The sequence below is a fragment of the Haliotis asinina genome, chromosome 5, assembly GCF_037392515.1.
Source record: "Haliotis asinina isolate JCU_RB_2024 chromosome 5, JCU_Hal_asi_v2, whole genome shotgun sequence".
Classification (NCBI taxonomy): domain Eukaryota; kingdom Metazoa; phylum Mollusca; class Gastropoda; order Lepetellida; family Haliotidae; genus Haliotis; species Haliotis asinina.
Genome location: NC_090284.1, coordinates 73,658,033 through 73,685,384, shown reverse-complemented (window position 1 = coordinate 73,685,384; position 27,352 = coordinate 73,658,033). Strand labels below are relative to the sequence as shown.

Sequence of the window (27,352 nt, the reverse complement as noted above, 5' to 3'; positions counted from 1 at the left end):
TGTTCAGGATTTAAACTTAAACTGTTTAAATGCTAATAAAATCATGGTATCACATTACTGAGTATGTTCCGTTCATGTATATCAAGTTATATGTCTGCCACAAACACAGCAATGCCTCAGACTTCAATATAACCCTAAACCGTTGGTTCGAAACAACACCGAACAAAGAGGGTGTCCAGCAGGAAAGTCGCATGTGACCACGTTAACGTTCTGTGCGCGAACTGTCATGCTTTGCGGAATCACAAGTGTTGCGTTGTTCGCATTGAAACGTTAACCTTGCTACTGGTTTACTGAGGTGAAGTGTTAACAAACAACGACCATTACGTGTAGAAATATCGAGTAAGATATATGCATTTGGGCGTGATTTTCAAGTGATTCTCAAAGCAATAGCCAATTGGAAACTGCCAAAATACATCACTGAGCAGGATACGATATCGCCTCGTCCACTGATCATGACGCCACTCGATCACCGGAAGGCTGGATGAGCATCAGTGACGTTTCGCCGCCATGCCTGATATTTTAATCATTCTATATGTCCTATTCTTACTTTCGTCATGCTCTTGTAGCAGGGCGTGTAGTCATCCCACAGATCCTTACCTTGTCAGCTTGCTGACGGGATTAACCTCTTTGGTCATGTGGACAAGGCGTCCGACCTCGGATCAGAGGGTCCGTCGTTCGAATCCCAGCACGGGACTCGGAAATTTTGTGGCCGCTACATTGGCGCCCAACGTGGGGCTGAGCACGTTCATATCACATTTGAACAAATAAGCCTCAGTACCCAACTATGCGGCCCGGGACGTGCCTTCTGTTGACGGGGGAGTATGTAGCAGGGCGTGGAGTCATCCCACAGATGACATCCTTACCTTGTCAGCTTGCTGACGGGGTTAACTTCTTTGGTCATGTGGACAAGGCGTCCGACCTCGGATCAGAGGGTCCGTCATTCGAATCCCAGCACGGGACTCGGAAATTTTGTGGCCGCTACACTCTGTAAACGTTTTAATCTTTCTCTGATGAGAGACAGAGAGAGTGAGGTTTTTCCCGCTTTTAGCAGTATTCCAGCAATATCATGGCCTGGGGATACGAGCGCCCACTTTAGTGGAATATTGCTAAAAGCGGCTTAAAATGCCGTCAGTCAACATTATAGAATAAAGCACATCGTATCCTTGTAGATAACACAAAGTAACGAGTGATGAAAACATAGTCAGCAAACAATCTACATTATGACTAGACGTGATGATATAACATTAATTTCTGCCCTGCTAGGCATTGCTTTGTATGCAGAAATTAAGACTACCGTGCACTTGTTTCATTGGGACAAGGACATCAGATGTTCACGGACATTTTCTTCTTATTATCCATTGAGTAGATTGCAAATCTAAATTTAATTAGTCAAGTTACGTCAGACCTGGGTTTGTAGCTCAATCTTAGATTGAATAATTACCCGGAAACATATGTGAATAACGACAAATACACAGATGTAAGCTTACCCTGGGAAACATGGATGAGAAAAATGATGAGGGTAGTCTTTGTTTGGAGAACGTGAAATAAACAGTCTTGCACAAACAGTCGCGGGTATGTACTTATTGTTAGGGAGCTTTTCCATTTAGGGGACTTGTTCTGTGACCATTACCCGTATGCAATACGCCGTTTGTAGCAATACTCCAGCAATAGAACGATGCGGATAATAATTTTATGTGTATTTATATTGCGCCAAACTCCATTAACGAGGTGAATGCTCATAGCGCTAACAGTCAAAGCAGGCATATTATTATGCGGAGAATCCAAGCTGCCTGCTAGGCGCTAGAAGGTTATAGTCATATGACTTATCCCACCGGGTACCTATTTTCTGCTTTGTGAACAGAGGCAATTTTGAACAAACTCTAAGGTGAGACCACATATGTTTCGTTGTGGGGCAAGACTGAAGTGATAGAAACTCTCAGGAGTCAAGCTGCCGGTCACCCATCCAAGCACTGTCAGTGCCCATCGATGCTTAACTTAACTGACTGTGATCTGAGCTTTATTCACGGGACCACACGCCCCCAGATAGTGGAAATGGGTTTAACACATTGTACCCATGCAGGGTATCGAATCCAGGTTTTAACCACTAGGCTGCTCCACCGACCCTATTACAGAAACAACACAATTTCGATCAAATCCAGTGTAAGTGATTGTTTAGCCCTTTCTCACCTCTTTCATTTAAAGGAATATTTCAAACCAGTATTCCCGTAGAGTACAGTGTCGATCGTGTCATCAGCAGTCATGTCGCTGCTGACTGGAGTAATGTGACTGTGGTTTGCTCGTGGAGGTCTTATATAACCATGACAAGCTTACCTGGTAATACACTCGGTGTTCAAAGTGACTGACTTGCTTGCATTAATTCAGTCGCATTCCTTTGTATGATTGCTATTACAAGTATTCTATTGCATGAAGTTGGAGGCACCTGAGAGAGTGGCGAGGTAGGTACATCTTTCCTTGCCGCAGTGTTAATGCTCAAACTAAGCCATCAGAAATGGCCTTCGCGGACTTCGTACACAGCTAAACGTAATATCTCAGATTCAAGCAGCAATGCCTTTCAACATTATTCAGAATACGATTATTCTTTGAAGACTGCATTGTGTATATTACGTACATCAGCCTATTTACTGCAATGGTGAGACGTGCGTCGAATTTCTGTTTACTACAATGGTGTGACGTTCATTGGTTTTCTGTTTACTACAATGGTCAGATGTTCGTCGGTTTTCTGTTTACTACAATGGTCAGATGTTCGTCGGTTTTCTGTTTACTACAATGGTCAGCTGTTCGTCGGTTTTCTGTTTACTACAATGGTCAGCTGTTCGTCGGTTTTCTGTTTACTACAATGGTCAGACGTTCGTCGGTTTTCTGTTTACTACAATGGTCAGACGTTCGTTGGTTTTCTGTTTACTACATTAGTGTGACCTTCGTTCGTTTTTTCACGTGGCGGTATTTTAGGTAATTGACAAAACCCTGCTGGATATTTCCTTCACACTCCCTTTAACTTACCCGGCGATAAAAACTACCATTACTGTACATAGTGCCTTAGACAACGCAAGAATGCACCTGTTACTTCAGGCTACCCTCGTAAGCACCCGTGAAGATCCGGGTCAGAATTGATCTCCAGCAACCCATGCATTTGGTAAAAGTCGATTTTGTAATGAGTTACTGTGTATGTGGCATGCAATTTTCACTTGCCCTTTTAATCCTCTCAATGCTACTGTCGAACCCATTCGTCAGGAGTGCAGGATAATGACATCTCCAAATAAAACTTGCAATAATTATTCAACGAGTCGGATTTATGTGTCATGCGAATTATGTATGGAATGTACGGCCACACATACGAAGAGAAAGCTCATAAGTTTCCCATTTTCTAAAAAATGGTAACTTCCGGCTTAATTAATTATAAACAAAACCAATCTCGATGTTACATAATCGATTGGACGAACAGGAACGATAATGGCAACGGTGGTAAAGAATCGAGTTCACATGTATCTGATGCGGAAGAAAATGTACCATCCTTTTGATGTATCCAACTATTTTATCTGGAATTAATTACATGGTGTGAATAGGTAAATGTTATTGTCTCTGCACAGAAATTACCATATTTAGCGAGTTTGTTTTGATTTTGTTTGAAAAACCTCCAAACATTCACAATGTTGTCAGCCGAAAGGACGTGGCCAAAAGCGCTGTTTTTCTAAGTGACAGGACACGAAGGATGTTTGAAAATACGTGTTCATAAGCAGAATCTGAACTCATATACATTGAAAGAAAATCACTGAATACCTATATAATGGAGACCATGAAACAATATCACAACATTTGTAATTGTAACCGCCCATGATGAAACCGGAAGCACGCATGGCACTCGTGGAGGTAAAATATACACCAGTTGGAAAACGACCATTGATACATTTTCTAAACTGATTCAAATTCCCCTAAGATCCATATTATACACCAGAATTACCTTTCAATCATCTTCAATTGTTTACTGTTAGTTGAGTTCAATAGCAGTTGTCATTTCTTGCTTGTGTTGTAGTAGTTTTAACCTTCAAGTTAGCCGCCGATGCGTTGATCTTGTTCTGACACGGGGAGACTTATAAACTTATAACATTATATTGTTCTGTGTATATCGTCACAAGAAGTACAATTTTGATGATTGATGATGTCATGAACGAAATATTTTTTTCCTTTTTGCAGAAACGAACGAAACCAGAGCTAGTGTGAGAATGCAACGTAAATGGATTTCATAAAAACTAGTGACTGTTTAGAAAACAACTGCCATCGTCTTTGTGAATCAGTATTTATTTTAGACATTAAAACAGCTAAACATCCCATCTTTTGTTCACGAATTTGGAGCAAAATTGAAATTATTCTGTCACTTTAAAAAGCAGAGCTTTCGGATTTAAATCTACCTATACTGTGTTGCAGGTAATGTTTTAGATCAAATTGTTTGAAGTGTGTGCATATTTGTATGAAAAAAAATGTCATGTGACTCAGTCCGTGGCTCCATACAGCTTTTAGATATTGCACTAGTGCAACCTGAACTGCTAAATGTACCTCATATTTATGGCCATATTTTTACCTACTTGCACACTGTCTCTGTTCATATTTTACTGTTAAATGTCACATGCAACGTAAAACACAACTTTGCAGATTCTGGTACCTTTAGGTATGCACTTACCAAAACAAATCACAAAAAATGCCAATTCAACCTACAAAGTTAAAAAAAACGCGATGAAAAAAAAGCCCGCGAAATCGGAATTCAAACGTTTCACTAAATTCCCCCCAGCGCTGGGGGAAAAACTGGTTTCAACAGCTGTGCTGCGCAGCGTCCATAACGTATGCACAGTGAATAGGTTCGCGGAGCTTGAAACGGTATGCAGCGTCTGCCCAGCGTCTGAGGTCGTGAGCAGTAGTCTAATCTTGGTTGTGTACACAAACAAGTAAATAATCTACTCGTTACGTAAAAAAGCTTGTTGATTCCGGTAAGCAGTCTCTGTAACAGAGAAAGCTCAGTGTCTGGTTTATTCACACCTATGTGTCTGTCTGCCTGTCTGCTAAAGACAACATGCAATACACAGCTTCAATCATTGACCACGTGCAATTTGAACTTAACACCTATTAGACTATACGACATAAATATAATAAGTTCATTTATGACTCGTGCACCCGACTCCAGTCTGTGCCACATTATGTAATTAGGCATGTGTGATATACATGACATGTTTTTATGTCTGTGGGTTGCAAACAGACTACAGCCATTTTTTTCGGATGACTGGATCTGACGGAAACTGGTGCAAACTCTTGTCAGTTTCAAGTCCTGCTTTGTACTTGGACGAATGACAGATTCCAGCCACGCAGTAGTTTACCAACTCTACTGACATGATTTTTGATTGGATCGAGCGCAAATTCAGACAACATGTATTTTCCAAACCCAACATCTCTATATATATTCTTCATGGATAACGACTTCTTTTAGTGTATATGATTTTGTTTGACAACAGTATATGAATCCATACTGAAACGATGCATCAAGTACACAAAAAGAGGTTGTTATCCATAAAGAATCTTACTTTCTTGTGACAGGCTGTACTTCAAAAATGTCCATCAAACAGATCATCTTTCTGTACACACAATGAACCCTCAGCATATCAGCAAATGAAACAGCCAATCGGAAGTCGTCGTTACACTTGAGTGCATATCCACCAGCTATCACTGGGTTCGGTCTCCCGACGGCTTCGTTTCTGCGGGAGTAAGACCAAATACAAAATATTGCACTTTTGAATCGCGATTGTACGCTTATAATTTTGTTTATTTGGTTTTTTTTAAAGCAGCAATGTATATTAGATGTCATGAATAAGTGATAAATGTGTTTTAATTATGTTTGATTTTTTGGTTGCATGTGACCTTTAAACAGACTTCATCTGGGAAACAGACTGATGATCCAAACTCTTGGAGCAATGATTACACTGACAGTGATTGAAAGAGAGACACATTTTTTTTCATGTGATGAATTTTATGAAGAAATATGAAATTATCATACGAGACCCAGAATAATTTTGTTGTAGTGATGTTCTGAATGTGGAATAGCAAAACTACAAGTGACAGGTAATTATCTGTTGAGCAGGAGGTGCAACCTGTGTTAGTTTGTGGCATCAAGGTAATCATGTAAGGTGGCACCAGGGACAAATAGATTTCTTTTTCCTAATACAGAGCTCTGCAGTGAGTGGTTTTTGTTGTCCAGTTTGGAGCTATTTCATTCAGATTTTCAAGATTTGGAATTTTTCATTGCCATATGTATGTGGAAAAGACAAATATCAAATGCGTCCAGATCCTAAACGAAATTCTGCTCAGTCCTTGGCATTTTGTTATTCAAAGAAGACTGTTCTTGACATTTCTTGTTTTATGATGGTTTAGGCTATTGAACACTAAATAGTTGGAATATATCATTATCAGACACTTCAGCAAACAGAAACAATCCTTGAAAGTTCAATAGATTCATTTCATATTGTGACATTGCTCCTAAACCAAGGAAAAGATAATAAGGTAGGATAGTTTCTATTTACAGAATATGAGGCCTGTTGACATTCACCAGAGACAATATAACTTATTACGTGTACATATGCTGTTACTGCAACAACATAAATGACATTAGTCATATGTGATTAAAAATAATTCACCAAACAAAGAGGTACTGTTGAAAATAAAAATAGTTCATCATCCATTTGTATTTGATGTACATTTTTGCAAGATGCTATAAAGAAATATAACACACAAAATAATATGAAACACCTTTCCATATATTTTATGGTATACATGTAGTTACATTAAAGAATTGTGTAAAAATGTCAGTTTTCCACATCACTGAAAGACATTATTTAAAATTTCGTTATTTGCACGTTGCATTGACAGATCCTGAGTGTCTTTGCCCATGACTATTTGGGAGTGAAGAATACTTGTCATATTATTAATGAAAATATATGAAAAGATTTAAAGTTGTAACCAGCTATGAAACATAAAGCATTGACAAATCTATCATAATTATCCAGCAAGAGCAAGAACGTTAATTTATTGTATAACATTATGAATGTAATTCAACTTGTTCTGAAGTGAGACATATAATTCTTGCATACATGTAATATGAACGCAATATGTATAAAATCATCCCCGATTTCATAAAATATTTCATGAAAATATATTTTAGGTTATAGAACATGTATCTTGCAGTTGCCACTACACTACATCGTCACAAAAAGAAAAGCATTTTTGAAACACAAATACCATGCCCATATCCGCGCACCGGATGTTGAGCCTGATGATTGTGAACGTTTTTGTGTCGGGGCATGTGAGAAAAAAGAATAAGTTAGGATCAACATGCATCACAATTATATCTTTGCTATCGTTATATTCAGTGGACAATAAAGTAATGTGCCCAATATGAACAAAAATTCAAATACTGAAAAACGTGCATCTGTAGTGTCGATCGACTACTGTTTCCGGGTCGGCTATGTGCGAATGATATAGTCAAAAATACACCAAGAAGTTATTTGTGCTAAATTTGGGTTTGCCAGACGAATATCTCCAACTTTTCTGTTAATATTCAATAACGATTGAATGTCATCAGGTAATCCCTGTCTCTGACATCACATCCGGTAACCTTTGCACTGACTAGAAAACAAGCTAGATTTTACGATCTTAATTTTCGTCTGTCTCTCGTCATACTAAACGGAAAATGATAAATGAAACCCTTGTAGAATGAGAAATTCTGTAACTTTCTTCTGACCAAAATAGCTATATTTTATGTAGGAGTTGGACGAAGCGCGCCATGTTTGTTTTTCGTACGTGTAACATGATCTAACACCGGCTTTTTGCGGGTTTGTGCAAAACTTAATGAACCGAAATACTTGAAATTAGCACTCATGGATGTTTATAAATCGTGTTTGTATCATGACATGATACGTTTAAATACACGTAATAGTGTCATTTCACGCGGATATTTGACGATACAAATATGCGAAATTAAAGTCAGATACTTAGGAAATATCAGTAATAAGAACATTGAATTCGGTTTGAGGTAATTGGACAAGATAATTCGTGATTCTCTTCACGGTTTACTCACATTTGCAATGCACAACACGAGGACAGACCTTTGAGTTAAAGACTACAGCAACAAATACAGAATGAATCCTTTGTAGTAAGATGGTACCATGTTGTGGTTATGTTGAGAAGGTAATGCCTTACTAACAGCCCGGAGTGAGAAGGTTCTATGCAATGCATATGTCTAGTAAGTAATACATTATAAATGACCAGGAGTGAGAAGGTTATTATGTAGTGCATATGTCTAGTAATACATTATAAATGACCAGGAGTGAGAAGGTATTATGTAGTGCATATGTCTAGTAATACATTATAAATGACCAGGAGTGAGAAGGTATTATGTAGTGCATATGTCTAGTAATACATTATAAATGACCAGGAGTGAGAAGGTATTATGTAGTGCATATGTCTAGTATTACACTATAAATGACCAGGAGTGAGAAGGTATTATGTAGTGCATATGTCTAGTATTACACTATAAATGACCAGGAGTGAGAAGGTATTATGTAGTGCATACGCCTGGCAATACATTATAAATGACCAGGAGTGAGAAGGGACTGTGTGGTGCATATATCTAGTAGGAAACACTTTATTAAAGGCCTGGAGTGAGAACATGTTATGCATGGTGTATGTCTGGGAGGCAACAATCTATTAAAGGCTTGGTGTGGGAAGATGTGATGCACTGTGTACGTCTAGTCGGAAACACTTTATCAAAGGTCTGGAGTGAGAAGATATTATGTAGTGTGCATGTCTAGTAGGGAACACTTTATTAAAGGCCTGGAGTGAGAAGATGCTATGTAGTATGTATGTCTAGTAGGAAAGAATATTAAAGGCCTGGAGTGAGAAGATGCTATATAGTATGTATGTCTAGTAGGAAACACTTTATTAAAGGCCTGCTGTGAGAAGATGCTATGTAGTGTATATGTCTAGTAGGAAACACTTTATTAAAGGCCTGGTGTGAGAAGATGCTATGTAGTATGTATGTCTAGTAGGAAAGAATATTAAAGGCCTGGAGTGAGAAGATGCTATATGGTATGTATGTCTAGTAGGAAACACTTTATTAAAGGCCTGCTGTGAGAAGATGCTATGTAGTGTGTATGTCTAGTAGGAAACACTTTATTAAAGGCCTGCTGTGAGAAGATGCTATGTAGTGTGTATGTCTAGTAGGAAACACTTTATTAAAGGCCTGGTGTGAGAAGATGCTATGTAGTATGCACGTCTAGTAGGAAACACTTTATTAAAGGCCTGGTGTGAGAAGATGCTATGTAGTATGTATGTCTAGTAGGAAACACTTTATTAAAGGCCTGGTGTGAGAAGATGCTATGTAGTATGTATGTCTAGTAGGAAAGAATATTAAAGGCCTGGAGTGAGAAGATGCTATATAGTATGTATGTCTAGTAGGAAACACTTTATTAAAGGCCTGCTGTGAGAAGATGCTATGTAGTGTGTATGTCTAGTAGGAAACACTTTATTAAAGGCCTGGTGTGAGAAGATGCTATGTAGTGTGTATGTCTAGTAGGAAACACTTTATTAAAGGCCTGGTGTGAGAAGATGCTATGTAGTATGTATGTCTAGTAGGAAAGAATATTAAAGGCCTGGAGTGAGAAGATGCTATATAGTATGTATGTCTAGTAGGAAACACTTTATTAAAGGCCTGCTGTGAGAAGATGCTATGCAGTATGTATGTCTAGTAGGAAACACTTTATTAAAGGCCTGGTGTGAGAAGATGCTATGTAGTATGCATGTCTAGTAGGAAACACTTTATTAAAGGCCTGGTGTGAGAAGATGCTATGTAGTATCTATGTCTAGTAGGAAACACTTTATTAAAGGCCTGGTGTGAGAAGATGCTATGTAGTATGTATGTCTAGTAGGAAAGAATATTAAAGGCCTGGAGTGAGAAGATGCTATATAGTATGTATGTCTAGTAGGAAACACTTTATTAAAGGCCTGCTGTGAGAAGATGCTATGTAGTGTGTATGTCTAGTAGGAAACACTTTATTAAAGGCCTGGTGTGAGAAGATGCTATGTAGTGTGTATGTCTAGTAGGAAACACTTTATTAAAGGCCTGGTGTGAGAAGATGCTATGTAGTATGTATGTCTAGTAGGAAAGAATATTAAAGGCCTGGAGTGAGAAGATGCTATATAGTATGTATGTCTAGTAGGAAACACTTTATTAAAGGCCTGCTGTGAGAAGATGCTATGCAGTATGTATGTCTAGTAGGAAACACTTTATTAAAGGCCTGGTGTGAGAAGATGCTATGTAGTATGCATGTCTAGTAGGAAAGAATATTAAAGGCCTGGAGTGAGAAGATGCTATATAGTATGTATGTCTAGTAGGAAACACTTTATTAAAGGCCTGCTGTGAGAAGATGCTATGCAGTATGTATGTCTAGTAGGAAACACTTTATTAAAGGCCTGGTGTGAGAAGATGCTATGTAGTGTGTATGTCTAGTAGGAAACACTTTATTAAAGGCCTGGTGTGAGAAGATGCTATGTAGTGTGCACGTCTAGTAGGAAAGAATATTAAAGGCCTGCTGTGAGAAGATGCTATGTAGTGTATATGTCTAGTAGGAAACACTTTATTAAAGGCCTGGTGTGAGAAGATGCTATGTAGTATGTATGTCTAGTAGGAAAGAATATTAAAGGCCTGGAGTGAGAAGATGCTATATAGTATGTATGTCTAGTAGGAAACACTTCATTAAAGGCCTGGTGTGAGAAGATGCTATGTAGTGTGTATGTCTAGTAGGAAACACTTTATTAAAGGCCTGGTGTGAGAAGATGCTATGTAGTATGTATGTCTAGTAGGAAAGAATATTAAAGGCCTGGAGTGAGAAGATGCTATATAGTATGTATGTCTAGTAGGAAACACTTTATTAAAGGCCTGCTGTGAGAAGATGCTATGCAGTATGTATGTCTAGTAGGAAACACTTTATTAAAGGCCTGGTGTGAGAAGATGCTATGTAGTGTGCATGTCTAGTAGGAAACAGTTTATTAAAGGCTTGGTGTGAGAAGATGCTATGTAGTGTGCATGTCTAGTAGGGAACACTTTATTAAAGGTCTGGTGTGAGAAGATGCTATGTAGTATGTATGTCTAGTAGGAAAGAATATTAAAGGCCTGGAGTGAGAAGATGCTATATAGTATGTATGTCTAGTAGGAAACACTTTATTAAAGGCCTGCTGTGAGAAGATGCTATGTAGTGTATATGTCTAGTAGGAAACACTTTATTAAAGGCCTGGAGTGAGAAGATGCTACGTCTGGTAGGAAAGAATATCAAAGGTCTGGAGTGAGAAGATGCTATGTAGTGTGTATGTCTAGTAGGAAACACTTTATTAAAGGCCTGGTGTGAGAAGATGCTATGTAGTATGTATGTCTAGTAGGAAAGAATATTAAAGGTCTGGAGTGAGAAGATGCTATATAGTTTGTATGTCTAGTAGGAAACACTTTATTAAAGGCCTGGTGTGAGAAGATGCTATATAGTATGTATGTCTAGTAGGAAACACTTTATTAAAGGCCTGGTGTGAGAAGATGCTATGTAGTGTGTGTGTCTAGTAGGAAACACTTTATTAAAGGCTTGGCGTGAGAAGATGCTATGTAGTATGTATGTCTAGTAGGAAACACTTTATTAAAGGCTTGTTGTGAGAAGATGCTATGTAGTGTGTATGTCTAGTAGGAAACACTTTATTAAAGGCCTGATGTGAGAAGATGCTATGTAGTGTGTATGTCTAGTAGGAAACACTTTATTAAAGGCCTGGTGTGAGAAGATGCAATGTAGTGTGAATTTCTAGTAGGAAACACTTTATTAAAGGCCTGCTGTGAGAAGATGCTATGTAGTGTGCATGTCTAGTAGGAAACACTTTATTAAAGGCGTTGAGTGAGAAGATGCTATGTAGTATGTATGTCTAGTGGGAAACACTTTATTAAAGACCTGGTGTGAGAAGATGCTATGTAGTATGCACATCTAGTAGGAAAGAATATTAAAGGCCTGGAGTGAGAAGATGCTATATAGTATGTATGTCTAGTAGGAAACACTTTATTAAAGGCCTGCTGTGAGAAGATTCTATGTAGTGTGTATGTCTAGTAGGAAACAATTTATTAAAGGCTTGGTGTGAGAAGATGCTATGTCGTGTGCATGTCTAGTAGGAAACACTTTATTAAAGGCCTGGTGTGAGAAGATGCTATGTAGTATGTATGTCTAGTAGGAAACACTTTATTAAAGGCCTGGAGTGAGAAGATGCTACGTCTAGTAGGAAAGAATATCAAAGGTCTGGAGTGAGAAGATGCTACGTCTAGTAGGAAAGAATATCAAAGGTCTGGAGTGAGAAGATGCTATGTAGTATGTATGTCTAGTAGGAAAGAATATTAAAGGCCTGGAGTGAGAAGATGCTATATAGTATGTATGTCTAGTAGGAAACACTTTATTAAAGGCCTGCTGTGAGAAGATGCTATGTAGTGTGTATGTCTAGTAGGAAACAATTTATTATAGGCTTGGTGTGAGAAGATGCTATGTAGTGTGCATGTCTAGTAGGAAACACTTTATTAAAGGCCTGGTGTGAGAAGATGCTATGTAGTATGTATGTCTAGTAGGAAACACTTTATTAAAGGCTTGGTGTGAGAAGATGCTATGTAGCGTGCATGTCTAGTAGGAAACACTTTATTAAAGGCCTGGTGTGAGAAGATGCTATGTAGTATGTATGTCTAGTAGGAAACACTTTATTAAAGGCCTGGAGTGAGAAGATGCTACGTCTAGTAGGAAAGAATATCAAAGGTCTGGAGTGAGAAGATGCTATGTAGTATGTATGTCTAGTAGGAAAGAATATTAAAGGCCTGAAGTGAGAAGATGCTATGTAGTGTGTGTGTCTAGTAGGAAACACTTTATTAAAGGCTTGTTGTGAGAAGATGCTATGTAGTGTGTATGTCTAGTAGGAAACACTTTATTAAAGGCCTGGTGTGAGAAGATGCTATGTAGTGTGTATGTCTAGTAGGAAACACTTTATTAAAGGCCTGGTGTGAGAAGATGCTATGTAGTATGTATGTCTAGTAGGAAACACTTTATTAAAGGCCTGGTGTGAGAAGATGCAATGTAGTGTGAATTTCTAGTAGGAAACACTTTATTAAAGGCCTGGAGTGAGAAGATGCTATGTAGTGTGCATGTCTAGTGGGAAACACTTTATTAAAGACCTGGTGTGAGAAGATGCTATGTAGTATGCACATCTAGCAGGAAAGAATATTAAAGGCCTGGAGTGAGAAGATGTTTTGTCGTGTGCATGTCTAGTAGGAAACACTTTATTAAAGGCCTTGAGTGAGAAGATATTTGTAGTGCGCATGTCTAGTAGGAAACACTTTGTTAAAGGTCTGGAGTGAGAAGATGTTATGTAGCGTGCATGTCTAGTAAGAAATGCTATACATGTATTAAAAACCGTAAGTGAGAAAGTGTTATGTGCGTGTATACTACCCAACATAGGACGAGAAGAGTCATGGGTGAATAATCATGGGTATCAGTCAGTATATATTCACAGTAACGCATACTGTACTCTAGTTCAGCATTTATCAAGAGAATGGTAACGTTCCGAGTGATAGCTGCACATATGGGTACAGGGACATGCAAAACGCAGATCCGGCCGCGATATTGCCACATGATAAGGACACAAAAGCGTTTTGTAAATATACTTCATTGGCTTTCAAACAAAGAAGTTCTATCAATAAATTAAGTGTGAAAATTGAACGGTGATCAATTCATTGGAGGATAGCCGAAGTCAGTTATTTCGGCGTCTTGGAGTACATTCTAACTGACGAAACAGAGACGCGGTTCTTGACTCTCAGTTTCTGGACAGTTGCCTCAGCGGAGTCGGCTCTCTCTTCAGCATATTCAAGGTCCTGCTGCATCTTGCGGAACTTGGCCAGGTTCATGGTGGCAATCTCCTCCTGAAAGAAAGGGGGAATAGGTTTTCAAGTAATCGTGTTTGTACATACTTTGGGGTTCACTGTTTCGTCAATGATTGTTGTGGAAATTGAACATTCTGCTCACAACTCCTCATCCATGTAGCAATCCTGGTGTAGCCTAGTCTTACAAAAACTGACACTATGGGTGGGTAGGTTGTTAGTGCCATGACATAACCGATATTAAGTGAGTATGCTGAGATATGATTTTCGACTGAAAGCGTACATTCAGTGTTGGTGGACAGATGACATTCAACATTGATTGGACCACACTGATAGACATAACCACAATACAGTATATGGTTTCATCTATTCGGACACATGTAGCTGTATGCACACAGCATATTTGTACTTCACCCGAATGGTTGCAGGAACACTAGTGCTCTTCCTAACTGATTATCTCCTATTCATTTCAAAATCACCCGTTGTTTTAATATTGTTAGATGCGGATAGTGTATCTTCACTTACCACTTCTTCAATGTGTACCCGGTATGCCTTAAGTTTGGCATTCAGCTTGTCCACAGTCTCCTGGAGTCTCTCCTGCGTCTTCTTGTCCTCCTCAGCCTGGAAAGTCAGGTCCTTCAGACGCCGCTCAGCAAGACGAGCACTCTTACGGGTTTCCGCATGGTGGCGCTGCTCGTTCTCAAGCTCGGAATTCAGTTCACGAATCTAAACGATCACAAATGAAGATATGATTATTGCCAGTTAATGAGAAAATATCGTCTTTTGTTATAAATAAATCATTTTCCTTTCCTTTTGACTTTCTGAGTGAAGAAATCGCTGGATGTATATTAGCTGGGCCAGTATATATTTCATGTGTTTGAAGTACAACAGCCCACAACTCCGGATTACTTACCTTAATCTCGAGTTTCTGGATCATCCTCCTGCCTCCTTTGAGTCCCAAGCCCTCGGATTCTTCAACTTTTATCAGAAGTTCCTTAACTTGACTCTCAAAGTGCATCTTGACTTTCATCAGCTGTCGGCTATTGTTTTGTTCAAGTCGGAGCTCTTCAGAAACGCGAGTGAAATCAGCAACAGCACGCTTGCAGTTTTCCTCGGATATCTTGAGCTGGTTGTGCATGTCCTCTAAGTCTGACTGTAGGCATAACAAAAGTGCTCAATACATTGGGTAGGTGCAAATGTGTTTCAAAAAATTTTTTTTATCTGGTTTCAGAAGAAAAAAGATGTGAAGCTGTGGCAGTTTTTTTAATTGTGACGTTTGATTATATTCTGTCCATACCCGATTCTGCTTGACCAGCAAAAGGAGTAAGGCCTCGACCATATTCGCTATGTTTGATAGTAATGAGGTGATGATAATGACTTCTCAACTGGTTGTTGTAAACACTCATAAAATAACGTTTGTTTTACTACGCCAATGATTTTCTTCATAGCTACTACTGCTATCTCACCTGCATGGCCGTGATGTCACTGTCGAACTTTCTCTTCTGGCTCGAGATTGAGGTGATCTGGACAGTCAACATGTTCATACGTTCTGTGACGTCACTCAGTTCAAGTTCAGCGGCTTTGCGGGCGCGTTCAGACGACTCCAGTGACGTGCGCATCTCCTCGGTTTCTCCCTTCAGCATGTTACAACGGCGTTCAAGGGACTGATAGGCTTCACGAGACTCGTCACGCACTTTCTGGATGTCCTCGATCTTAATGTTAAGCTCCTAAAATAGACAGATAAATATCCTCTACTAAATATATCGTAACTTATTATTTTGTGATAAAGGTATTCTTAATAAACAGCTACAAACTCCATGCACGTGACGAATTCACAAAGATGGTTTATAGAGATATATGATATACCCTGATCTCAGCGTAGTATTTCTTGGAACTTGTCTCAGCCTCAACACGAGAACGATTAGCTGCATCAAGGGCGATCTCAAGCTCATTGATGTCTTGTTCCAGTTTCTTCTTGATCTTCATGGCGTCGGTTTTGCTCTTGGTTTCTGATTCCAAACTGATTTGCAGGGATGTCAGAACCTTTTGATGGTTACGGCTGCAGACATACAATAGCATGATCAATATCCTTTGAACAGAAGACATGTATTGACTGCTGGCCAGGTGGGTCAAAAATGATGCAGCATAAACTGTGTGATATTCCTCAGTCTTACATCAAAGTATAATGACAATAACTGTTTCTCACCGAGTGTTCTCAAAGTCTTCTTCTTTCTCTGCTATACGTCTGTCGATGTCGGCTCTAACTTGAGCTAACTCCAGTGTTATCTTCGCCACCTTGGCCTCCTCCTTTTCCAGTGAGGACTCGGCCTCCTCCAGGGCAGTCTGTAGTTCCTCTTTCTCCATCTGGAGACGCTTGCACATCTTCTCGACGTCATGAACACCACGGCCGCCATCACTTAATTGAGTTGTTACTTCACGGACTTCAGCTAGATAATTTGAAGCGAGTGCATAAGATGCATGATTGTGTCTAACCAAACAATCTTATGACTGAAAATAGTACGTAATGTGGCTGATGGAGAAGATTCATAAAGATATTGTCTATAAAAGTGTTTTAAAATTGTTCCCATACAATCTAAAGGCTTCTTTCACTTCACTGACTAGATATTTCGTGGACTTCAACGAATAGATTTTATAGAACAGAGCATAAAAAACAGTTCATGTGCAAGTGTTCTGTACAGGAACAAACAGAATATATGTCCTTTAGTCAACACGAGAATGGACATGTAAGAAGACTTACACAAAAATAATTGTCCTTAATGCTTCATACATACGGTTTTACAAATATATATACAATTGTAACATAAAGCGTATCGTATACAAACCAGACAAGGTCTTGTTTTCTCTTGTTAAAGACTCCACTTGACTGCGGTATTCCTCAACTTCACTACGGAAGCGGAAGAGTTCGGCTGAGTAGTTACGGGACTCCTTATGAGAAGTTTCTAACTCTGTCTGCAGATTGGTGACCTTAACTTGCCATTCATGCACGGTTCTGTCAAACGTTCTTTGCTTCTTCTCTAAGGTCGTAGATATTGCGTTTGTCTGAAGTATGTATGGGTTTGCTTGATGTGAATATATAAGACACTGGGACAATGGCAAGAACAGATCCATTACACAGAGGCGCACCACAGTAACACGTCAATGCATTGATACACTGATGAGAATTCCATTTGTCATATATACTTACCCTCTCAACATCCACCATGAGATCTTCTAATTCTCCCTGCAGTCTAAATTTGGCCTTTTCCAACGCGTTGCATTTGCTATATGCTGCCTGCAGGTTTTGTTCAGATTCTGTCAGCTTAACCTGAAGACGACGCCTGGAGGAACAAGAAAATGTTGTACATAAACCTTGCTCAAAATGATAAAATTCTGCCCCACCACTGATAGAATTATTCAATAAAGGTGAATAGGTACTTGTTAAGCTAAGCCAAAATGAGGCGTTGATATGTGTAAGAAAGTAGGATTATTTCATGACATTGGCCTAGAGTTTACCTGGACTCTTCAATCTCCTCCATCCTGCAAATGCCCTCAGTCTCGTACTTGGACTTCCACTGCTGAGCTTCATTGTTGGCTTTGGCCAGTTGACGCTGAAGTGTGGCAGTTCTCTCCTGCTCTTCCTCCAGCAGATCTCGAATGCTGTCCATGTCCGAGTTCAGGTTTCGAATATCAGATTGGAGTTTCATGCGAATCTGAATAGTGACGTCATAAACATTAGACATATTAGAATGCCCAGAAGAATCATGTTGCACTATGGATACTAGTTTTTTCATTAGATTAGTGCTGAATTGATAAATTGTGAATATGCTGAATAACAGGATAATCGAATTAGATCATGTACTTAGCATACCCTCATTTCTTCCTCCAAACTTCTTTTGGCTTCCTCCAAGTGACTAGAGAGAGTGGACTTCTCTTTACTCAAGTGACTGACGTGATGTTCAGCTTCCTCAAGCTGACGGGTGATCTCACTGCATTCCGTTTGTAGTTTGAACTTACAGGACTGGAATTCATTGATTTGTCGAGTGGACTCTTCAATCCTCAGGTTCAGTTCAGTGAACTGGGTCTCCATCTGTTTAGACATCTTTTCCGAGCATCCCTGTTGGGGAAGTTTTGGTTGTAATATATTTCCTCTAAGAAGGATTTATGAATTGGTTTTCAGTTCATATATTTTAACGGAAATATGATTACTTATCATCATGTTCTGGAGACAATTGCAACATCAACAGTTAAACAAATGTAGCTGCTTACCCTGTTCTTCTTGACGTGATCAAGCTGGACTTGAAGTTCATCAATTTCTACCTTCATTACTTGCTTTTCCTTCTCGAGTCTGAAGACATGATGTAAAATGGGAGTAAAAATTCAACCCAGCTCAACATGTGTCTTTTTTATTCAGTCACATTCGACCATAATCACGTATTCCTCATACAACTGCCATTTTCTTCACTTACTTGCACTTCAATTTGAGTAGCTGCTCAAGTTGATCACCGAGCTCGTTGACAGCATCTTGGTGTTTCTTACGAAAGACAGTCATCTGTGTTTCATGATGAATAGCACTTTCTTCTAGCTCTCTTCGCATCTTTAGAATCTCCTGCTCCCGTTTCTTGTTCAGTTCAACCTGTCATTAATTGAACAGATGGAATTATAAAAATAAATTCTGATTTTGTCAGAGGAATAGCAATTTTAGTAGGAATAACAGTCGTGGCAATATAACTGTTCAAGAACTTCCTTACAGTGAAAGATTATGCTTTAAGCTCAGTTCCGTACCTGTACTGACGTGGCACCACCAGCTTCGTCCAAACGTTCTGAAAGTTCTTCAAGTTCACGAGCCAACTCCATCCTTTGCTTTTCAACCTTACAACGGGATTGTCTCTCAGTTTCCAGTTCCTCCTCAAGTTCCCCAATGTGAGCCTGAAATGTGTCAAGAAGAAGGCTGAGGACTGCATTCCAACTTTCTTTAGTATTTGATGTTTACTTTGGAAATAAATTTGTTGTGAATAATTTCAAAAGTGATGTTTTTCGGATGTACGTTGAGCATGAAAATTACACAAGCCATTTTATACCTGCATCTCCTTGATTTTTCTCTGAAGTTGAGCTCCATTGCCTTGTTCGTCCTCAAGCTGTGAACTTATCGTGGAAATGTCCTTATCTTTCCTGCAAAAAGGAAATATGTGTCACTAAAGTTGTCATGAGGCATTTTCACAATCAAATGGTCTTAGTACATAACACCATAATACCTCTTAATGGTATCTTCCATTTCACGTCTAATACATTCCAGTTCCTCTACAACTGTCTGTGTCATCTTCAGATCTTGTTCCAGCTTCCTTCTGACCTTCTCAACATCAGCTCGCACCTTCTTCTCACGTTCAAGAGAGTCTTCCATATCATCCAGAGAATGTTCTAGTTTGGTTTTTAATTTAGTAAGATGGTTGACCTTGTCTTCCTCGGCCTGAAGAGCATCAGCTGTTTTTTGATTTTGGGCTTCAATGTCCTTCTTGTTCTTTGACAATTTAGCCATAGCTTCGTCTTTCTGGGCAATTTCATCTTGAAGGATTCTGATTTGGTTTTCTTTGGTTTTTGATTCTTGCTCTGCCTATAATACAAAAAGATATTGAGTTTGGGTTTAAAATTGATTTTGAAAATATCATTTTTGGAAAAATTGACTTTTGACATATCAGTTGTGGGCAGATAAAGTTGGACCAGGTTCATTATGTATGCGGTTTCAATGAAAATGAGATTATTTTAATTACCTTGTCAAGGCAGCTCTCAAGTTCTTCAATATCTTTCTTCAGCTCATTGTTTTCAGTTTCCATTTGTCTCCTCTTCTCAACAGCATCAGCATTTGCATCTTCTTCGTTCAAGAGGCGCTCTTCCAGTTCCTTCAACTGACTTTCAAAGTCAGATTTCTGTTTAAGCAACTGCTCAACTCTTTCTTCACAATCATCGATGATGTCCTGCTTGGTCTGGACCTCGAGGACTAGATCATTTTTGGCCTTCATCAGGGTGACGTTCTGTTCCTCGAGTTCCTTTGACCTAGATGTGATCTTCTCAAGTTCCTCTTTCGTTTTTACCAGTGCTTCCTCCTTTTGTTTCATCTCATCTTCAGCAGCAGCAATACTGAGAAGAGGCTTGACCTTGGTGTAAAACCTCCACCAACACCAGTTCCTCATAGCCAGCCATTTGCGGATATTCTTCTGGATCATTTCCAGGGCAACTCTGCAAAGAATCATTTTGGATATTGTTATTGAATGACGTGTACTCACGCTAAGTCAAGTTAACCTTATATCAAAGCATACAAGATTTGCGTCGGTACTGATTTATCAGACGTTGAAATTTGATGCATTCGATACATGGCAGTAGAAGCATTGATTGATGTAAATATTATGACAATATATTAAGTGTACACTGGTACCTCTTATCATGTAGATTCTTGAGATATTTCCTCATCAAGTAGCCACGGATGTGAGCCTGGAACAGAGCCACGATGGTAGACAATCGCTCATCACGGAGTTCCTCGAGGTAACCGAGGACACCAGCCTTGAAGAACACTTTGGTATTTCCCAGACGGTACTCATCTGGGTTCATTTTCAGAGCCTCCAAAATGTTACCAGAGACGACCTTGCCCTCAACAAAGCCTTGGGGAATAGCATTAGGGGCCAAGATGGAGTATCTGTTTTTAAAGAAAAGTAAAGTACACTTGAACAATTAGTGGTGAAGAATGAGAAGACATTACATATGAAACATGATACATTGTCTACTATATGCATGTTAAAAATGGAAAATTTCTCAAAATTAAGAGATGGTGGATCTTTTATTTTTCCTTTGGTAATCACTGATCAAACTGAGTATTTGTCACCTTTGTTTGAATTCAGAGTACACGACCCTGCTGGGAAAGCCCTTCCTGCAGATACGGATACCCTCGAGTACACCATTGCACTGAAGCTGATGGAGCACGAGACCAGCATCAATCAGGCCTGGAAATACATTTCCACATTGATTTCATTTGTCAAGGAACATCATACCCTTTAAATGATACAAAATATATGACTGACTGTAAAATGTATATGGAAATGGATGTTAAAAATGTCATTACCTGGTGTTTTGGTTTCGTTGGGGATGATACACCGTACAAAGTGTGGATGAGTTGTGTACAAGTTTTTCATCAGCTTGTTCAATGATTCCTGAAACGATTATTTAAATCACAACTATTACATGAAGCCGCTCAAATAACTTTTATTACAACTAATCATTTGTTCAAGGCATTGATTGTCCATGTATAAATGTCTTTTATAGTTTCATGAGCATTTGTGTAACATTTTCATCATATTACACAATACCAACACAAAAAAGGATCTCTTGCAAAACATACACATGTAAAGTGCATAGGGAAAACGTTATCAATATACTCTTACCCTGTGTGTGGCGGAGATTGTCTGGAAAGCAGAACTCTTCTTCTTCTTCTTACCAGCACCAGCAGCTGCTGCAGCATCTGCACCATTTAAAAAATATCTATTACCAACACCATATTGGTTGTCCACAATTATCCACAAAACGGGTATTTGTTTTATTAAATCACCCATATATCTTTCTTGTTAAACTCAAATATGAAAGTAACTCCAATCATATCATTGAATAGTGTCACACCTGGTTCAGCTGGAGAGAAAAGCATCTGGACAAGTGGCTCCTTAGATTGTTTCAGGAGATCCACAATTGTCTCGTTGACAGGGTCCTTGTTCTTCTCGAGCCAGCCTCCGATGTTGTAAGGAACTGTTCCTGCATAGTGCTTCAAGGCGAAGTCACCGTGTTGACCTCCCTTCATAGACTTGTTTGGTTTGAGGAAGTTTGGAGATTTGCCCATGTGGTTCTCAGTCAGTTTGTCCTTGAAACTCTTGTCAGAAGCTTTGGGAAACATGCACTCCTCTTCCAAAATGGATAGAATACCCAAAGGCTGAAACATAAACATTTAAAGAATACTGATCACGTGAACCCTATGGCACATAAATTACTTTGCACCAATTTAAAATGTCTCTTAAACTGAATAATTATTAACATGCTATATTTATTTAAATTCAGCGTAATAAATGGTAAGTGGTTTGGGTTTTGTTTTGTTGTTACGTTTACAGAACATGAATAAGTTACAAGTGAACTGTTAACCTTCTCGATGAGTTCAATGCAGGCCTGCAAGTCCATTCCAAAGTCAATGAACTCCCAGACTATGCCTTCTTTCTTGTATTCTTCTTGCTCCAGCACAAACATGTGGTGGTTGAAAAACTGCTGCAGGCGTTCATTGGTGTAGTTGATGCAGAGCTGTTCAAAACTGTTGAACTGTAACACAAATGTCAGTCTGGTTAGAAAGATCAATGTGTATTAAGTCTCATAGTTATCTTAAAGGTAAGTGTACTAACATTTTGATAAAGAGTCTTGACAAATTATGTATATCTCTGATGTCTTGCTACTACATGAAAAATTTGCTTGTACTCACATCAAAGATCTCAAACCCAGCAATATCCAGAACACCAATGAAGAACTGTCTGGGTTTGTTGGTATCCAGTGACTGGTTCACCCTCTTGACCAGCCAGTTGAACACACGATCGTAGAGCGACTTGGCCAAAGCACCAATAGAATAGAGAACCTGATCTTTGGTTCGTCCTTGGGTAACATAATCCATGGCCACCTTGATCTTGGGTTTACACAGAGCCTTCAGGAAGTCACCACAGTTGACACCCAACAAGAAGGAAACCTTCTCAGCCTCAGCAGTTCCATCAGGCTCAGCCTGTTCACCCTTCTGCTTGAACTGCATCTCACCCATGTGCAATATTGAACCTGTACATTTGTAGGCGCTGGTTTTCTCGTCTCCGGTGAACCCTAGGACATCGAAGGCTTCCTGAATAAAAGCGAAATACTTAGTATAAGCTGTACTAAGTATAAGGTGCAACTGTTTCATTGCTGTATGATTCTATTGTTTTCAATGCTGATTTTCTTCAGTTCTCAGTAACATCTTAAGTGAAAATGATTGTGCAAAATCGAGTTATAAATTATATTTTTTGAGGGAGTACTCATTGAACTAACATCAGTCATTTTCATTTCCTCATTGTCGTTGATGCCGTTGACTGTAAGGACTCCCTGATTGATGAAGGTGTAGAGGCCAGCATCAGGTTTGGCCACAATCGTCTCTGTAAATGAAGAATCATAGCGATAAATTAACAACTGGGCAGGTTCTATGGATATACAGCTTCCTTGTTAGTAGCACCAGTGAAGTTATATTGGAGAAGCAACTAACCCAGTTATGAAGCATATTTAGGACAATGAAGTTTGAACTTTGTAGTTTTCGTTTATTTTAAAGCACAGTTAAACTTATAAAGATTACTGTGCGTATCTTTCTGCTTACCTAACACTGACGGAACAGCCTGTGACAGCATCTGGTAGAAGATGTGGTAGTTCCTCTCAACAGATTGTTGGTAAGTGACGCGAGATTTTTCAAGAAGATCTGGACAAAATATGTATTTCATTCAAACAGATTTCTCTCACGGAATATAGTCTGATGAAAATATTTGAAATAACAAAACATAGGCAGTTCATATGCATGTTTAATAAGAGAATTAAACAGGTATAAGATTTCGAATAAATGTGGTCATGTTACTCATAAAAATGAAACATACACCTTTATGGATTACAACTTCTTGTTTATTAAGTTGAGCGACGTTTCAATGCAGATTCTTACATCGTGTTCAAGCTAAATGTGAATGCAACCAAAAGGTGAGAAGCTTATATACATGTTATGTTGTAACAAACAGGGGATTAACATTAACAACAACATGTCATAGAGTAAACAAGTGGTACATAATAGGAGGAGGCCAGTGGGCTAAAACAACAACAAGCACTAGTGATGAAGCCAATGAGTTCGATGATTGGATCAGTTCTTCATAGGCCGACTATATGTAGTATCCTTGGTCTCTATTGATCAAAGGTTTGTGGCGTTACTCACATGTTTCAATATCTGCACCAGCGATTTTGCCAGATGTGGCGAAGTGAATCCTCACGAATTTCCCCTGTGGAAGAAATTGATTCCTTACCATTTAACACCGAGTGTAGCGTATACCATTTAACACCAACAGTTATGAATAAATAATGTTATGTTGAGGGCTGTTACTGGAGATACTCTTAATGTTATAATCTGTATTGATAATATATATCTACCAGAAAAAGATATGATTTCTATCTGAGTTAAAAGTATAAAGTAAACAATATTCGAATAACTCACGAATCTGGAGGAGTTGTTGTTACGGGACGTCTTGGCGTTACCGTAGGCCTCAAGGACAGGGTTAGCCTGCACGATCTGATCCTCAAGGGAACCCTAAAGACATACATAACGTGTGTTAAAATATATCTTAAGATAATCTGATTAATTGATATATTCATAGGACATATAAGAAAATCCTGTTATTTCTAGTACGATTATTAAATCTGAAATGTTTCTACCTTCTTTTCGTCTTGTTCTGCTTCTCCCTTGGAGGCAGCTGCGACATAAGCGAAATAGGCGATGACCTTCTTGGTGTTCTCTGTCTTTCCGGCTCCAGACTCACCACTGATACAAAGGTGAAAATAAATCTTTATTCTGTTGCAAATTATTACTGTGCAGCTCTATTCGGTTTTACTCTCGATGCGTTGCTATACTAAAGGCATGTTTCTTTGTTTTTCACAATGATGATTTCTTGTAACCTGCAGTGTTAAGAGTAGTGTTCCTTCTGATCTTGTACTGCAATGTGTACGTAATGGGTAACTTACGTGATCAGCATGGATTGATTTTCACGATCTGTAATAAAAGGTAATATTTATCAAGCTACTCATAAAATAAATAAATAAATGTGAGCCTTTCATGAAGGACAATTGTATAAATTTTACAATTTCATTTACAGATTTGGATAAAGTCCTTTAAACAATTATCTTTACTTTCGCAGGCAAATTGTGTGAGTAGTAGAAGCTATCGGCAGGTTGGGACATCAATAACTATTTTATTTACCCACCACCAACTTGATGTAGTCCATTGATATTATTTTGCTCTTTAATCAAAAGGAAATATATTTTTGTGGATAGTGGAAAATACACTACACCATACCTTGCACCATAAACTGGTAAGCATTGTCAGAGATGGAGAACAAGTGAGGGGGCATCTCGGTCTTCCTCTTGCCTCTGTACTTGGCCACAATGGACGGGGTGTAGATGGGAAGACGGCGGTAGGGGTTGATAGCGATACAGAACAAGCCTGAGTACGTCTGAAAACGGGAAGTATCAGATAAGGATCAGACCCTACGCTGATGCTCATTTTGCATAACCTGTAAAGAGTTAAGTTGAGCGCATCGTGGTTCGTCACAATATATGTGGGTGCGAGTATGTGTGTGTGCATGCATGCGTGTGTGTGTGTGTGTGTGTGTGTGTGTGTGTGTGTGTGTGTGTGTGTTTTCGTGTGTGTCCATGCGTGCATGTGTATACGTGAGTGTGAACTTGTGTGTTTGTATGTGCTACTTACATAGATTAAGCCAGAGGTGTATCTGGACCTCAGGTTGTACAGGACGGCGGCTTCGTTCAAATAGGTCATGTTTGCGATGTCCTCGATCTTCTCGAACTTAGGAGGATTCATCGACTGAACTTCATCCCTTTTAAACGTCTTAGTCTGAAATAAGAAGCAGAACAAAACCCAACTGTTGATATGTGTGTATCCTTCATATTATACACTCATGTTGACTCTCGTGTTTCATCGCAACTGGTGAAATGGCAATATCGTAGCACTAATACCTCGTTTGTCTCAAGGATGAGGACGGTGACATCATCGCCCTTTGTGCTCTTCAGTTCTGCAGCACGGAATCCCTGCTCTGCATCAGGCGCCCAGCAAGATTTCTTGGCATCAAAGGATTGTTTTTGTTCCTTCAGCAACTTCTTGCGGTCTACAGCAAGATACTGCATCTCAGGATCGGTAGGATCGTAGGAGGCCATGTTGGCAAATGTCGTAGATGGAGTGGATTCGAAAGCTGGGGAATGCTAAGCAGCTCTGAAATATGGAAAGGATCAACTTTATGTTTGTAAGCTATGGTGTCACAACAAAATTGGCCTAAAAGCATTGTCCTCTGAATGTGTGCTTAGAACAGCGTCATAATCAAAACAATCTTTTAAAAACTAAAGGGGACACACAACCTCTACTGGAAGTATTAGAAAGTACGATTCTCTGGCAATTTAACATTTATGCTATTTAGGAAGAGAAATTATACAAGAGACAAAAAGTACTTGAATCCAGATTGCTTTCATTTCCGAATGCTGTGATTATTGGTATGAGAGACATACTTACGAGTGCAGCTGGTCTGATTTCTCTGGAGAGTTGAACCTGTATATATACCCACGATACTGAAGGCGGCGTTTGCATGAAAGAGTGTGATTGGTTGATAGAAGTAATTCAGATTTCTTATTGGATGTGACCGAAGAGAATGTCACGTGATTATCCACCAGTAAGGATGATCACCTGTATTCGGTTGAGGCTAGTGCGTCATTCCCACCCCACTTCCATCATTCCTTAATAGCGGGGGGGTGTGGGGGGCGGGGGGGCGGGGGGGGGGGGGGGGCGATTGCAGCATGGTCCCACCAGTGAAGCTTCAGGTTATGTTAAATTAGCACGCTGGAGACGCTGGTGGTTCGAATATTAGGACAAGGAAAAGAAACCGACTTACAGTGACTGCATTTTATATAACTGGGTTACTAAATTCTCTAACTGTATTTCAAATTAGCTGCAATACATGATTTTATTCGCGATGGTTGACGTTACCTGTATGTATCATTTTCAACAGAATTATGATGTTTGAGATGCGGTGTTTACATAGGCTTTGTTATAAGTATGAAAGTGCATGTAGCATTAATAATTTATTATTAGCATTAATAAATTTAACTGTGTGAAATTCAGTTCAAGATTGAACAAATCTTAATAAGTGATGTTTGTCATGGGCAGAGTTTAGCTTTCCGTCAGTCAGAATAATCGGAAACACCCACGGAACAGATCTTACAGTTCAGAGTTCAATTTCAAGCAGATTCTGTTTGTATCGAAAAAGTGAATGAGTGTGAAACACTTCGCGGCAATTCTTTCCAGTATGTAATAAATGCCGATATCTAACTTTAATTCACAAACAATGACACTTAGCAGGATAAGATAAGTTTCACCTGTTTTGCAATCGTCTTGTTTTGCGTAATTTTACGGATTTACAGGTATGGGTGCCCATATGTGTTTCAATCGTTGATTATGCTTTAACACTACGTTTTGAAGAGCATATATTTATTCAGAATATATTTATATGATGAGAAAGC

General features: G+C 39.1%; 1 protein-coding gene across 1 annotated transcript; it reads right to left on the bottom strand.

The window, feature by feature from the left end:
- Positions 1 to 13,844: 13,844 nt before the first annotated feature.
- On the bottom strand, positions 13,845 to 25,999 carry LOC137285252 (myosin heavy chain, striated muscle-like). Its single transcript, XM_067817562.1, has 32 exons — positions 25,802 to 25,999; positions 25,536 to 25,679; positions 25,125 to 25,281; positions 24,794 to 24,821; positions 24,488 to 24,593; positions 24,270 to 24,362; positions 23,994 to 24,057; positions 23,397 to 23,495; positions 23,078 to 23,181; positions 22,491 to 22,892; positions 22,163 to 22,333; positions 21,653 to 21,956; positions 21,421 to 21,497; positions 21,102 to 21,189; positions 20,865 to 20,982; positions 20,421 to 20,678; positions 19,759 to 20,224; positions 19,246 to 19,601; positions 19,072 to 19,162; positions 18,776 to 18,919; positions 18,460 to 18,626; positions 18,260 to 18,338; positions 17,862 to 18,107; positions 17,507 to 17,703; positions 17,199 to 17,331; positions 16,837 to 17,053; positions 16,200 to 16,440; positions 15,860 to 16,052; positions 15,460 to 15,720; positions 14,907 to 15,146; positions 14,519 to 14,719; positions 13,845 to 14,035 (listed from the first exon to the last, which is right to left on the bottom strand). The coding sequence occupies exons 1-32, from the start codon at positions 25,997 to 25,999 to the stop codon at positions 13,871 to 13,873; spliced, it is 5,808 nt and encodes a 1,935-aa protein (XP_067673663.1). The 3' UTR covers positions 13,845 to 13,870.
- Between the last annotated feature and the right edge of the window lie 1,353 nt (positions 26,000 to 27,352).